The sequence below is a fragment of the Parus major genome, chromosome 1, assembly GCF_001522545.3.
Source record: "Parus major isolate Abel chromosome 1, Parus_major1.1, whole genome shotgun sequence".
NCBI classification, from domain to species: domain Eukaryota; kingdom Metazoa; phylum Chordata; class Aves; order Passeriformes; family Paridae; genus Parus; species Parus major.
Window position 1 is genome coordinate 69,748,584 of NC_031768.1, and position 15,420 is coordinate 69,764,003.

At 40.0% G+C, this 15,420-nt stretch overlaps 2 protein-coding genes across 6 annotated transcripts in view; both read left to right on the plus strand.

Annotated features, from left to right (window-relative positions):
* SPATA13 (spermatogenesis associated 13) overlaps positions 1-2,080 on the plus strand; it is a 68,640-nt gene extending 66,560 nt beyond the window's left edge. For all 5 annotated transcript variants that reach the window (XM_015622215.3, XM_015622207.3, XM_015622222.2 and 2 more), the window contains one exon: positions 886-2,080. In XM_015622215.3, the coding sequence (XP_015477701.1) occupies positions 886-1,067 (182 nt within the window). In that variant the 3' untranslated portion in view covers positions 1,068-2,080. The remainder of the gene's footprint in view (positions 1-885) is intronic.
* Positions 2,081-5,033: 2,953 nt separating this feature from the next.
* Positions 5,034-15,122, plus strand: LOC107202045 (complement C1q and tumor necrosis factor-related protein 9A-like). The gene is made up of 4 exons (XM_015622282.3): positions 5,034-8,689; positions 10,226-10,417; positions 12,381-12,443; positions 13,325-15,122. The coding sequence occupies exons 2-4, from the start codon at positions 10,252-10,254 to the stop codon at positions 14,128-14,130; spliced, it is 1,035 nt and encodes a 344-aa protein (XP_015477768.1). The 5' UTR covers positions 5,034-8,689; positions 10,226-10,251; the 3' UTR covers positions 14,131-15,122.
* Positions 15,123-15,420: the final 298 nt, after the last annotated feature.

Genomic DNA, 15,420 nt, shown 5'->3' on the forward strand with positions numbered 1-15,420 from the left:
GCTTTTACTCAAAGAACTTGTTCTTCTTTACTAATTCTGAGCCGCCTTTAAAATGTCCTAAAATTCTTTTTGCAAGCTACATTGTTATATTATTTACAGTAACAGTCAAAATGGCTTCTTCTGGCATCCCTGTAGAAAGAAGGATGGACCAGAAGCTTGTTTATCAGGAAATGGCTTTTTTATTCATTTCCTCTCTCAGAAAATAATCCCAACAGAAACAAATCACAACAGATTTTGTCCTCTTCCATCTTAAAGTCAAACTCAGGTAAATCTCTAGTGTGCTGAGAAGAAAGTAGAACAAGATTTAAGTCTGAGTTTGGGAGTGAAGGAGTTGATGTTAGGCTGTCTTCTGTTCCCTGGGATTAATATTCTTAAAGCATTTACTCTTTATTAATCAATCGATACCCCTAGAACCTGTCTGGATTTTCAGGGGAGTGGCTAAAGTTTGTGATTAGGAGATTCTGTTCAGAATGCACAAAGCTCAAAGTCTTAAGAACATTAACCCAGAAAAACATATTTCAGAGGGAAGAAATAGCATTCTTGTTGGTAGCAGTATTTTACCCAGCCTTACTCTGAGAGTGGACTGAAGTACTAGTATCTGCTGTTTGAAGTAATTTCTTTGAAATACCAAGATTTACTTGTGCAAACGATATAGTCCACTTGTGTGAAACTGCTGCTTGTTTTTGATATTTCTGTAATATTATTTTTACTGGTATTTTTGTCTTCTTAAGCCAAATCAATGCAGCAATTAAAAAGTCAAACATCAGAAGGGTGACCCTTTGTAGTTCTGTGTTCAAGATCACGGCAAAATTCATCATGTCCCCTGGCTCTGTGCTTAAATTTCCCTGGCTGACTCAGGCACTTTCTCCAACTGTTCTTCTGCAGGTGTGAGCTATAATGGGTGTCCAGTGCCTCCTCCACACCAAACCCTGCATCCCCTTCACCAGCGACACATCACCGTGCCTACCAGCGTCCCACAGCAGCAAGTCTTTGCCCTGGCAGAACCCAAGCGGAAGCCATCCCTCTTCTGGCATACCTTCAACAAACTCACTCCCTTTAAAAAGTGAGAGGCCAAGGACTTGAAAGGACATCAACACAGAGGGAAACTCACTCCAGAGGAGGACCTTGGAGACACAGTTAAGCTTACTTGAGCTCAGCAAATCTCCCGTTTCGGAGGTAGAACCTTGGGTTCCCTTGAGCCAGGAATGCAGCCTTTGTATTGGTAAGAAAGAAGTTTGTTGAGGCTGCTCTGAAGTCCATGTTGCCAAGTGTCAGCATTGCTGATGAAGAGCAGTCTCTCTTCTGACAAAGACGACTTGCTGTTACTCAGAGACAGCAGTATTTGATCTCTGTTTCTTAGTTATGTTGAAGTAGTGATGGAATCATGCAGGTCATTGTAACATTTCATTTTTCTTAACCTTATATTGATGGCCAAATTTTGGATAGGGAGGAATTTTTCCTTAGGGATGTATCAGCAAGGAGCCTTAGGAGAATTTTCTCCTTCCTCCTGGAGCACTGAGCACAGAACACCCATTAAAATCTGGTGGAGGTATCCCATGTGATTAGCCAGCTATTGCAGAATTTAGTGAACCCTAATCCTTCCTGTCTTTTTTCATTACATTGCCAAATGGCAGGAGAACATCCCGCAAGGCCTTACCATATTCCAGATTGGAACAGGGAAATTTCATTCTGTCCTATAGAAACACGAACAGAGTGTGAAATGGACTGTAAAGATATGTGTGCATTTATTGCACACAAGTGGAAACAAGAGCAGCCCAGGGTATCTCAGATTGATTCATTTCAGTCAGAGCAATATATTGCATGCATGTACGCTCTTCAGTGTAGAGCTTTTATATCGCTTTTTCACACATTTCTTCACCTGGGAGACTCTTCTTTGTATTTCCAATATGCTTATTTCTCTGTGTAAAAAATACATTTTTATTTTCTCACGGAGATAATGTGAATGTACAAAATCAGAGTTGAGACAGTACATGGTGACTGCTGGCTATGTTACATAGGTCTCATGCTTTTTATTCATATAGCTGGACTTAGAAAATGAATAAATAGTAATGTAAATGTATCGAAGTGGTCTGGATCCATGCTTCTTGTACACAGTTAATTGACAATGGGTTTTGACCAATAACTTCAAAAAGAAAGATAAATCCTTACTGGAAGGGACAAAGAAATTGTGTGGACCAGAGATGGATTTTTGTCTCGGTGTCGTCAGTCCCCATTGGAAGGGGAAGAACATGACTTGATTAAGGACAGCTCTGGCCAGCATAAGCAATCCATGATTTGCATTGCTTCAGTTCGTCTATGGCATGAAGCTGATCTGGGAGAATAACTTCTAAAAAGCCACCAGGTAGAAAGAGGATCCTGATGTTTGTAGCACTCATAATTTCTGCCTGCTTGGTCTCATCAAGGATGACAAGACTGCTGGGAATATGGAAGGAAATAAAGACTCAGTATGTTTCAGAACTGATTTGCTATGAATGTCTTTACAATACTTTATCCTATGCTGCTGATTAGGGGCATTACCTGATGATTAGCATAGATCCAAGGGTATTCTTTGACAATGGGCACAGTCAGCTTTGTCACGAGTCTGTAATATATGAAAAACAAACAAGGGGCTAAACGCTAGGCATTTTAACAACAATGTAAAAAAGCCTTATTTTAAAGATGTATTTCTTCTTACAACTATTGTTACCTCCATATTTTTATTTATCATCAGTGTTGTGAAGCCCACTAGTAACCAGGTTTTGTGATTTCACAAGTTTGTAGCCACTTCCGCAAAGCCCAGGTTCGTGGTTTTGATTTTAAATGACATCTTTTGACAACTGTACATTTCAAATGCCTTGTGTATATAGCTCAGCAATAAGGCTAAGTCTGGTATGCTCAGCCAAATTGTGCCCTGCATAGTGAATGAACTTCATTGCTTGTGCTTTCCCATAGCAATGGGAGATGACCTAAACTAGTTAAGAACTGGAAGTGCACGCTGGCATTTGTAATGATCCAGCTGAAAGAAAATGCATGTGGAAGTCAGTGAAAGAAGCTGCTTGTATATTTCTCTTGATGTTTAAGCCAGCCATTGCTGCTCAGATTTTTTAAAATAGATAATTCTAAATGCTCAGTTTAAACATAGGAGCAGACTTTCAAATGCAGGCATGGATGCATGCCCTTCCCCTCAAATGAGTAAGCCTTTTCCATTTCTTACATACCCATTTTTGTGGGTACTTGCCACGTTCAGGCCTGCAAACCAACGAGATGCACGTATGGTGAGAGTGAAGATGATGTTTTTCATAATCACATTTTGAAAGACTTGTTCTAAGTGCGAAAGAAGGCTGAAGTTGGATTGCAGTGCTCACCCAGAAACTTTGCCAGCTGGACCTGAAGACATTATGAGATCCACGCTTGCATGTGTCTTTGCTGAAATCTACTTCCTTCCAGCGCTTGGTTCTGTAGAGTGCTGCAAAAAAAAGGTTTGGGGATCTTTCTTCTGACATGTCAGTGCCCATGAAGGCTCTTCCCATGTACTTGTGCTGGTGCCTTAGCCCTAAAAACAAACAGAAATGTTTGCATATGTTTTTTTCTCAAGAAGTGAATTTCAAAGAGCTAAAAAGAAAATCTTTCATGGTGCAGATTACTCAGGACAGTTTTACATATACTACCCTTCATATAGACGTGGTTGTTTTGTAATGTTCCCTTTGTCTTCCTTCGCATTATGACCTTGCAACAGATTTAAAATTGAATATAGTAAGACGGGCCAAATTTATACTATGCCATAGTCTTTTAAACAAATTATATTGAAATGAAAACACATAATTATATTATTCAACAATTAAGACAAATATTTACTGTGGACTTCCCACACTTCAGAGTCTGTGGGAAGGAGTTGCAACTAAAATGTACAAGTTTGAATTCTGGCAACTTTTGTCCTGATTCTCCTTCTGGTAATAAAACTTACATATATATATAAATATATATATCATCAGAAAGCTGTGATGGCAACATCTGTTCTTTTCCACTTGCATGCTTTAAGTTACTATAAAAAATTCTAGGGCAACTGCTAAGAACATTTGTGCCTCATTTTGACAAAGCCCAGCCAGAGCCTTCCTGATGGCCTGCTGAGCAGATAACCTCAGACTTTTTGCATGAGATGCAGTAAAATATAATTGTCCTCAAATGTGTTCCCACTGAGTTAGGAAAATGCCAAACCATAATTGCATCCAACTCAGAGCATTTGATGTATAAAATAATAAGATTGTTTTACAAGTGGCTCTTGCCATGCTAAATTTCACGTTGAATTTTAGTGGTCAGTGTAAGAACTGAGTTCAAAGACAGACTTCTCAAATGTTCCACATTTTAGTTGTCTTTTGGAAATAATTATATTACAATTTTGGAGCCAAAGGTCTTTAGCCATAACTAACACAGTACCTTTCTCTTGACTGCCTTTCTGCTTTTTTTTTTCCTATATGTGTGGCATTTGTATGTAGGAGATGCCTTCTGAACGATCTCTAATTTAAAACCCTTTGTTGTAAATACTAGGGATAACTTGCATATATATTTTATTTTGGTAAGTGTTTTGTAACATTGAACCTTCCGTACATTGCTTTGTGCATCTTACCCCGTGTGTGCGCTGTTACATGTTGTAAATGAAGTGTCCTGGCTGCAGAGCAGAGGAATTGGCTGTTGACAGCTGAAGTACAACATACAGGACTGCAGTAGCTTGATGTGCATTTGTTCTGGAGTAACTGCATTGCAAGGTTTATTTACTCTTTGAACATTGTTTGTCAAATGAATTTATTTTCTGGAAATAATTACAAACTTACATTCATATTATTTTTCTTTTATTGTACATGTTTGAATTAAATAATATACAAAGTGGAAGTTCCTCATCTATGTCTTATAAAACTTTATTGCGCAGTTTTAAAATTCTTGTGGTTTTCTTTATTGTCTACAAAATTTCCTTCATGATGCAAAAATGTATCAAGTGTCATGTTTCTCGTAGCATTTTAAAGAAAAAAGTCTCACCATCATCTTTTGGTTTCCCAGTAACAGCTTCAGTACTTCCCAGCACAAGTTCATTTAAACAACTCCTAAGCCTGGTTCTGGTATTAAGTCTTCATTGTTTAGGCAAAGCCCATACTTGCTGGTGTCCCAGCCTGTGATTACTGAGTTTTACCTTGTCCTGGCAGAGGATTCACCCAGTGCCCCTTGGAATACCTGCAGGTGCTGCTTCTGTGCTAATAAAGCTCCTGCTAACACAGGATGGTGATTTAAGTATTCTGCAGTGCAGGTAAGGAGGATTAAATTCCATTTTCATTGGAACAAGTGCAAAACCATTTAAAGATGATCATCCAAAAGGCTTGTTCTGCACATATGTGTGAACAGGCTTTCCTGCCTGCTTGATAGAGCAAGAGGCAACACAGCTCAGGATTTGACTTCTCTGATTCAGGGAAATTTTTTGTATCAGTATTCTGACAGGCAGAGGGACACATTTGAAAGGTGTGCCTGTGTCCTTCCTGCTCCAGGCTGTGTCAAAAATTGCGTTTTGCTGAGACACACCAGCTTTACAAGTAACATGCTTTGCTGAAATCTTTTTATTAGAAATGTTTTGGCGAGTTCAAATGCTTGCACAGTAGTTGATTGGCTAATTCTTTACCTCTCTTTCCAACATCCAGGCTTTTCTATTTCTTGGTTCATCTCAAAGATGAGAGTTTCTCAAGCAGCCTCCCAAGGCAGTTGCTGCTGAGGTGGGATGTGTGCTGAGTGCTCCAACATTAAAGTGAAAGGCAGTTTGAGCACTTAGTGAGGTAGATTGGATAACATAAAAACAATACCCCAAGCAAACACTGGAGTAGGATGTAGCAATCAATAGGCTTTCTAAGGAGCCTGTAGTTCATCTGGCCAAGGTGAGCTCATTTGTGCATTTTATTTCATGCTTGGGCAGTCAGGCTAAATCCTGTAGATTGTTCGTACTATCAGCTTTTAAGTTCCTTGAGAGCTGATCTATCAGATGGAGCTTTTACTTTGCACAGAATTAGCACTGCTTGTCTTAGATGTGTTGTTGTTGTTTGTTTAGGTTTTTTCCAAAGGCTGCATAATGATCTGTGCTTGGTAACAGAGACAAGGACTCAGGCCTTTTCAGAATGTTCCAGAATCAAAGGAGAAATTAAAAACTCAGCAGTGAAAAACAGCATGCCATGTAGCTTGTAAGGAAAGCACACAAATACTCCTTACACAAATAAATGCTTTACAAAATCTAGTTACTCTAACTATCTTGTGAGAATTTGATAAAACCATATAAACTGTCAGTGCAATACTTTTTTTATTAATCTTAAGTCTCTGTTTAGTTCACTGCAATCAGAATTTGTCCAGTGCCTGGGCTGAGAACTCACGTACTGCCACTATTAGGTATTTAGGCTCTGATTTTAAAAAACAGACGTGTGTGTGTGTGTGTGTGTGTGTGTGTGTGTGTGTGTGTTTGTTTGTTTGTGTGTGTGTGTGTACATGTGTTTCCACCTACATCTCCTTTGTAGACTCCGTGTGGCATCCCCAGATGTCTCTGCTGGCAGCTGCAGCAGGTTGCACCAGACAGGTGACCCGCATCCATCTCTCCCTCCCTCTGTTTACATTGCATCATTTCAGCCTACATTGCATCAACAGCCTGCATTGGGGGGGGTGTGTGTGTGATTGACACCTGGACAAGATTTATCTGAGTTATTTCAATGTTTTAAGCATTCAGAGTGGGACACATGCAATGGCAGTCAAACCACCCTGTGGACAAGCAGAGGTTGGAAGGTGTCTATCTACATCACTGGAATCGTGTCAGTAAGGTTCAGGAGAGCAGAGCTGAGAGGGCAAAGGAAGGAGTACCACTACACTTCAAGGGCTGTCTTTCTCTCCAAACAGAAGGTGGTGTAGGATTTATCAACTGTTTCTCCCAGGGATTTTTTTTCAGGAAAGCTGAAACTGCTTAAGGGGAAAGGAGGAGCCCCAGGTGCACCATGGCCCCTTCCTGTAAGCACACCTAGATTTAGAAATACTGAATTACTGAAAAAGTGTCTATAAACTGCTCTGTTAATAAGGTCGGGTGTAGCTAATTAACCATCATAGTCACTGCTGTCATATTCAATCTCCTAACAAAGGTAATTAGCACAGGAATCAATCTAAAAACCCCTGCATCTCCCACCTTCCGGATGAAATGTTTTTTAAGAGCAAATGATGAACTCTTGCTCCCATGTAATTATTTTCAAATCATTATTCTGTGATGAGACAAGGCACTGAAAAGCAGCTCAATGAAACTTTGGTCTTTAAGGCTGTTTCTACAGCAGTTTTCTTGGTTGTCTGTTAAAATGCATCAAAGCAGACTAACTGCAGAGTCCATCAAGATATAGGTAAGTAATGAATGATGTTATCTAACTGGCAGGATGGGCTGGTTTTTAATGACTCAAACTTTTAAATGAGAAAGGAGGCTGAGGCTAAGCAGACTTAGAAAATTTCAGATGCTGCTTAATGGGTAAAGAGGAAAGAATTATTCATTGTGGCTGTCGTTTCTTCTTCTCAGTTAGCATAGCGGCGAGCTTAATTTGGCTATAGAAGTTCAGTCGAGTAGAGCAGCGAATTGCTGCACATGGTCCTTCCTTTTCCTCAGAGCGCGGTGGACACGATGTCCCAGGTTCAAGGCAGGGCAACTCAATTCTTGCAATATTTCGCTGTGGCCACAGGGTGGTGGTGAAGATCTTACAGAAAACCTCGTTTCTCTGCGGTGCTGAGGGCACGTTCTTTGGTATGTGCAGAGCAGACGTGTCGCTTCTTTGCCGTGTGGTGACACCCTCCGTCACTGTTTGCAGTCACTTGAACCAACAAGGGTGAATTAAGGCCATTTCCTCTAACACATTAACTCCTGTTACTTTTGGTTTTATCCTTCACTGTTGATCAGCGTTCAGGGAGTTGATGATAAGCTCAGTTGACTTCCACTAGTCCTTAGCAGCAGTTTCAGTAGCTTCAAGAAGACATAGTCATTAATTGAATTATGGCTTTTTCATATGATTCACAAATAATATTTAACTTTGCAGCCCAATAGCTTTGACTGTTGCTTGAACAACTAGATAGGGAGCCTGCTAATGAAACATGATAAACTTTGTAATTCTATTTATTTACTTTAATTCAACCCTGTTACCTCTTTTCCATAATCTCCTAATAATTGTAATGCTACATTCTCAGCATTTTTAGTTTTAATTTCCATAGTTTTTTTTTTCCTAAATCCATTGTAAATTACTTGATTCAGAAATTAACTTCATTACATATTTTAGCAGCATAATAATAGTGTGACATGCCTTCCATTGCATAAATCAACCCAGCTATCACATTTGTGTGATGTATTTACAAAGGAACAGGGAAATTAAAGCCTTATTAATCCATTTTAACATTTTTCTTTCATGTAACAGTGGTAATAGGCAAAGTATGGAGCACTTCAGCTTAATATTGGAATAAATAGAAAGTTTCCACTTTAAACCTGCTTTAATTATTGAACAGCTCTCAAAATTAAATCACTGACCTTTGAGAATTTAGTGACCAAACAAGTGCTTGTCCTCAAGGCACATATCAGTGTGTGCATTCCTTTACATGAAGCTTTTACAGTCAGTTTAAAGATGCCCAAGAACACTGCAAGTACCAAGTGAACGAGGTAAGAACAAAGGTCCAATATATGTGATGATATTGATGTCAGGTTGTGGAGTGCATGTGTGGGGACCACACTGTCTGTTCTTTAGGCAAAAAAAGCTTCTCTAGACAACTGGGAATGGGGCTCTCTGTAAGTGGACAAGGACTGTCAGACTTCTCCATGGGATCTCATATCCTAACAGCGTCATACAGAGCACTTCTTCCTTTTGCACTTTTTTGGGGTCCTTTGACTAAGGTAGCAAATATCTATATATCTCAGAAGGAGAAAATGTTTTATCTATTTTCACCTTTCTTTACTGCCAACCAGCAGCAGCAATGTGGGATTTTTCTGGATGGTGATCAAACCTCTCTGAGTAAATCCATTGGCAAAGACACCATAAATAATTTCTAATAATGGTTCCAAAATGGGGAACTTTTCTGAACAGAATAAAAAGATTAAGGAACGTGTCCCAAAGCTAAAGTCTTACTCTATAAATTAGGTTAAGGATGTAGTTATTCTTATTGAGGACATACTGGTGTCTCTCTACATGGTACTTGTGTGCATTGTTCCATGAGAGTGAGAAATTGTGGTGAAGAGATTAATGAGAAGACATAATTTTTTAGTTAAGGCTAGTTAATATTGCAAAAGAAATAGCGATCTTACTCTGCATTAATAAAAGAACCAAATTCCAAAGCAAATTTGTATAAAATTTACTCATACTCAATCACTTTTACCTGTTTAAGTATTTAATCTATGTAGCTGAAGCTTCTGTGCATTAGACATTTATGAATTTTTATTCCAAATAAAACAGGTATTAATTTTGTTGCTATGTGCTTTTTATTCCTGAGTCTAATCCCAACAATTGCTCTTACACTCAATTAAACCATCTGTGTCCAGGATTAAGTCTTAATGTATTTCAAGGGGCCTATATTAAAAGAAAGTATATAGGAGGGACTCTCTTGAAAAGATAAATATAAGCTGGACTTTTAGTAGCAAAGTTGCACGAATTGGGAGCACCCAGCTAAAGACTTGTTTTTGCCAAAAAGCTCTTACTTGATCCCTCACACCTTTGCCCTCATCTCACACTGCTCCAGCTCTAACCCCTCCTCTGAGGTTATTCAGCTTATTAACCCAGTAGGGGACTAATTCAAGTGAATAGTAACAAAAAAAATAATAAATTAAAAAGTGATTGCTTTGTGCTGAATGAGGGGGTTGAATTGCCTTAGCTCACCTCCCATGGCACCATCTCCTGTAAGATGAAAGGTACCTGTGCAGTCACACATAGGTGCAGGGAGAAATGTGGATGGAGAATTGTGTAAAGCTAATATTTTAAATGTAGAATGATGCTATAACTAATATCTCCATTAAATAAGTATTTAAAATAGCATTCAGTAGTCTCCAGGACTGTAATTAATGCTATATAGAGATTTATAAATAAAACAAAAGAATAGACAAAAAAAATGATGAAAATCCATTTCCTTATTTTCCTTCCTCCACCACCCTGCATTCCTTTCTAAGGCACACATAGTCAGATGTACTTTTTCTTCTTAAACATTTCAGCCAAAATCCTATAACCTATCTAAAGAATGAAAAGCTGGATTGTACTGCTGGCTATTGTAGTCAGCACAGCAGAAACACAAAACCAGGACGTCTGCACCCAAGGGTTTCCTGGCATCCCTGGCAATCCTGGGTACAATGGCATACCTGGTCGTGATGGACGTGATGGGTCAAAAGGAGACAAGGGAGATACAGGTACTATGTTCAAAATGAATGATTTAATATAGCAAATGCAAGGCCATTCACTCCCAAATTTGTCTGTAGTTACTCTGCATGAATGGGATTATTCTGCCTAGCCTTCAGAAAACATTACAGACATTTATCATTTACCTGTTTGAAGAAGGAAATATAAAGAAAGGCTTAATAATGAAAGCAAGACAGCAAATACTATGGAGATGTCAGGTTCATGGGATAAAAACAAAAGAAAAAAAGGCTTTACATTCCATCATGGAAGTATTTTCAAGTCTGTTTGAAAAATTTAAAGCCTGCAAACTTACTCCTACTCCTCTAAGATAGAAACTATATTTCTGCAAAGAGCTTCAAGCCCACTAAACAAAAAAAAGCAAAAAGTGATACCTTCTTTGGTATAGTAGGAAATACTCAGTGGTAAGAAGATTTTTCATCTAAATTCTACATTTGTAGGACTTGATGCTGAGTGTGCCTACTTGTTATAACTCAAGAGTCACTAGAGTAAGTTCTGAAATAGAGACTATTGAACAACAATGTAGGATTTATGTCTGCTCCAGCAGGCTATAATAGAGATTTGTATGAGATATCAAAGCCAGAGATAATCTCAGCATCCTAAATCTAATCACCCCCATAATACCTTAAGCCTTAGGTTAATGATGGCCCCTCTATCCATGCTGGAGTATCAAGGTCTGGGTTGCACAAGGTGATAAATCTGCAGGTGTGTGGACATGTAACACTTCATCACCTTTTAAAATATAGAAAGAAACAAAGATTTCCATTATCATCTGAATAGGCACATACATTTAACTGCCCTCTTTTTCTGTGTGCAGAGTTCCAAAAAGGTATGAAAAATAGTAAACCTAGAGCTTTCTTATTTTAATTTATTTTCTAAAGCCCCTTCCTGCACTCCAGTGGGTTATCATGATACTGTTGGATTCTCATACCCAACTTTTTTCCTAAATTCATCTCTTATGACTATACTGACTATTCCTTGTTTGTACAAAGTGGGGTGAATGCACCATTCTTTATACTACGTAGTATACTTTATACTCTTTTGGTTTAATACATGAGAATTCATTTTCTTTCTTACCAAGTCAATGAAATTTCAGCAGATGCTGGGATGCACCCACTGTGCAGGAAAATGATAAAGAGATGTCCATATGGCTGGGGAGTTACTCTGGAAGTATGATTACCACCAAACTGCTGACTCTGTTTTACTTCTGTTGCTGCTCTCAGGATGTATCCAGTTATTTGATCATGGACCTCTTGGTCTTCTGTAGTACCTCTGTACTACAAAAATAATAATTCTGTAATTGCTCTCTGTAGAGCAGTGGAAAATACATGTCATGCTAGGTACAGGTATCAAGAGTGTGAATGCCTTCCTCAGCTTTATAGACATTATTATTCCACTGTAATAATCCATTACCATCGGTCAAACTCCTGCACATGTGTCTTTTTGACGCGGGAGTTCACCATTCATAGAATCATGGAATCATTACAGCTGGAAAAGACCTCTAAGACAATCTAGTCCAACCATTAACCCAGCACTGCCAGGCCCACCACTAAACCATATCCTTGTTTCACTGCTAGGCTTCATGCCCCAGCAATGCTTCTTGCTGAATTTCCATGAATGGAGGCAACAAGAGAAGCCGCCTCCTCTTGCCTCCTGGCAAGCTGGTAATCCTTGCCAGGTTATAACAACTGTACATGTCTCAATAATTTACCTCGTTATGCCAAGGATTCCTTCTGCATCCAAAAAGCACTGTCCTCAAGCAGAGTTTCTCTGCTCTTTATCAATCTCTCCATAAGATAAAAGTGTCAGCAATGGCAGACACTAGAAGTCAGCAATAAGGGTATGATAAGTGATGCCACTGTTTGTCCAGGCTTGAAGAGGAAATATTAAAGAAGGACTCTTCCAAAATTTTCTCATAATATGTTTAATGAAAATCTGTTTTTATTTCTGTACTAGGTGAACCAGGAGTTCCTGGCAGTCCAGGAAAAGATGGTGTCAATGGGGAGAAAGGTGAACGAGGTCAGAGAAATGTTTCAGTTTAATACTTGTCTATAAACTGCTGCCCTTGTGTTTGTGAACTCATCATACAACCTCATGTATTTTAAATTAATTTCAAAATTGAGAACAACAAACTGTACAAACAGCATTATTCCTAACATGAGAAGCCAAAGGCCATTGAGCAGAATTGATCAGCTTCTTTTCCTTATGGATTGAGCATATGTTCTGATGGTCTTTTGTCCATAAACTGCTAAAGCACCTTTCATATCATGAGATCTTCACCTTCAAAACCCTGTGCAACAACCAGAGCAGTTTTGAAGGCTTTGATCATCAGATCAATGGTGGGTGAAGGGTAAATGAAGCATAGGATGCCAAGTAACCAGGACAAGAAGCCTTTAGTTTGCTGCAGTAGCAATCTATGTAACCCAACAAAAGTAGGAATTATACATAGAAATTATATGTAGAAACATGTGGCAAGGATTCTGTAAAAAAACAACCCCTTCCTCTTCCTCTGTTTTGTGAACACTGTCCCTCATTTTGTACATCAAAGGCTGTAGAAAAGTGTGGAGAGATGCTGCTTTTGTATGAGATGATGTGAGCTGTCAGTGCTATCACGGGCCCATAGACAACTTCCTTTCTTTGAGCTTATTCTTGCTGCTGCCAGCCAAAGCACCTGTTTTCTAACAAAATAACAGGCTCTTTAGACATTTGCTTATCCTGCACTTAAGTGTATGAGAAACTGTGTGTACAGTCAGCATAGTATGCAGTGGAGATGCACACCTGCACATGTATCTCCTCATGATGAAACTCAGTTTGTGCCTTCCAATGGAGAATCACAAAAAAGTTGTGGAGTTGTTTTGTTTTTGTTATTACTTGGTTGTTTGGCTTTTTTTCCCCTTTAGGAACCAATGGGACAGTTGAAGAGAAGGGGAACAAAGGAGATAAAGGAGAAAGAGGACCACCTGGGAAACTGGGACCAAAAGGATTTATAGGATCAGTGGGTTACAAAGGTCAGAAGGGAGAGCTGGGACTGCAAGGACACAAGGGGTTAAAAGGAGACATTGGACCCATAGGTCCAAAAGGGACAAAAGGTGAAATTGGCCATCCTGGAAGAGTTGGTTTCCCAGGGCCGATTGGCCCGATTGGTAATCCAGGTCCTAAAGGTAATATTGGAGGTATAGGGCCACAGGGTAATCCAGGAATTCAGGGGGAAAGAGGCTTGAAAGGAGACAGAGGAGACAAGGGGAATGTAGGTGCCCCAGGAGTCCTGCCAAGGAGTGCTTTCAGTGTTGGCCTTACAGCCAACACCAAGTTTCCCCCTCCAAATCGCCCGATCAAGTTTGACAAGGTGCTGTACAACAGTCTGAATGACTTCAACTCAGCTACTGGCAAGTTCACCTGCAGACACCCCGGTGTTTACTATTTCACCTACCACATCACTGTCTACTCAAGGAACGTGCGAGTAGCTCTCGTTAAGAACGGCATCAAGATGCTGCACACGGTGGACAGGTACCAGAGTGGAGAGGACCAGGCCTCGGGAGCCACCATCCTTGAGCTGCAGGGAGGAGACGAGGTGTGGCTGCAGGCCCACCAAGGAGAGGCTTTCAATGGGCTGTTTGCAGACGGCGATGACGACACCACCTTCTCTGGGTTCATCCTGTTCAGCACCGCTGACCCACTGGAGCCACTGCTGCCGCCCACCCCATAATCCCACGTTATCCCTGAATGCTGCATGCCCATGCCCTTCAGCCCCTCCTAAGAAAGCTGTTAATCTGCCGGACAATTTCTACTGGATTCAACAGAAAATGGTTGGCTTCAGGAAAAAGCTTCTGCACAAGAGAGGACAAGCCTTCAGAATCTACAGTGCTGGGCTTAACACATTAGTGGTTTGGTGACTTACTGTCACAGGGGTGTGTGCCCTAGTTCTGACAAACGAATTTTAAAGCAAAGTGGGATGAAATAAAAGACAAAAGTTCCAGAATTATGTTGTGTGGGACATCTTGTATAAACAAGAAGCAACATTTGCTTCCAAGCTGGTTTGTATCTTCCAATATGGCACGTATAGAAGAGCTTGAAACTTGGTTAGTTTGCATCCAACCACTTTAAAATAATTTTTAAACTTGAAATAAATGTAATTTGATACATCTCCAGAAGCTGCTTGCTGTGTGATGTAAGCAAGTTTCATTGTTTCATTTACACCTTTTAAATATAGTTCTTTGCTCTCTGTGTAGTCACAGGTCTGAAATTGAGCAAAATTGAGCGATAGGACAAAGTGTCATGTGGATTCTCTGATGGGGGCAGATCTTCAAGGCCAGTGCAAAAATACAGCACAAAGCTGCAATACTTCAGCATTAGCTGGTGCAAAACAAATTCTCCCAGATTAAAGATAATATTTAATCAACATGGAAGCAGCCATGCCAGAGAACTGATCAAGAGAAATTTCCATGCCGTAAAACATTAATTCTGTCATTTTTTTCCTCGAATTTTTTTTCTTCCCCCCGTCCCCCTTTTCTTCTAAAACTCAAAAATATTTAAAAAAAAAAAAAAGTTGGAAAGTCTCATTCCCTTCTCTTAGAAGAGAATAAAGTAGGGATGCCAATGGAGATGGGTGAGCATCACGAAATTCAGTGCAAATGCGGTGCTGTGAGCACAAGGCCTGGCTTTCCCTCAGCACCTCAGGGTGCCAGAGGAATGTGGGCTTGTCCCCGCAGTGGTTGAACCCCGAGGGTGGAGCACAGATCCAGACGGAAAGGGCACTGTTAATTCAGGAGGAACAGCTGCACTTCTCAAATGACAGCGACGGAGACACAAGGGCACTCAGGCCGAGAAAAGGGTTATGTGAATTTTTCAGCAAGACGGCAATTTTTTTCTCCCGTAAGCCACACGCCGCCAAGTTTGTATCACAGGAACATCTAGACCGAAAAACCGTTTTAAAAGGGCCTTAAGGTTTATCTGGAGAACGTGTAGGGCAGATATCTGCCGCCAGACTCCCCGGTGC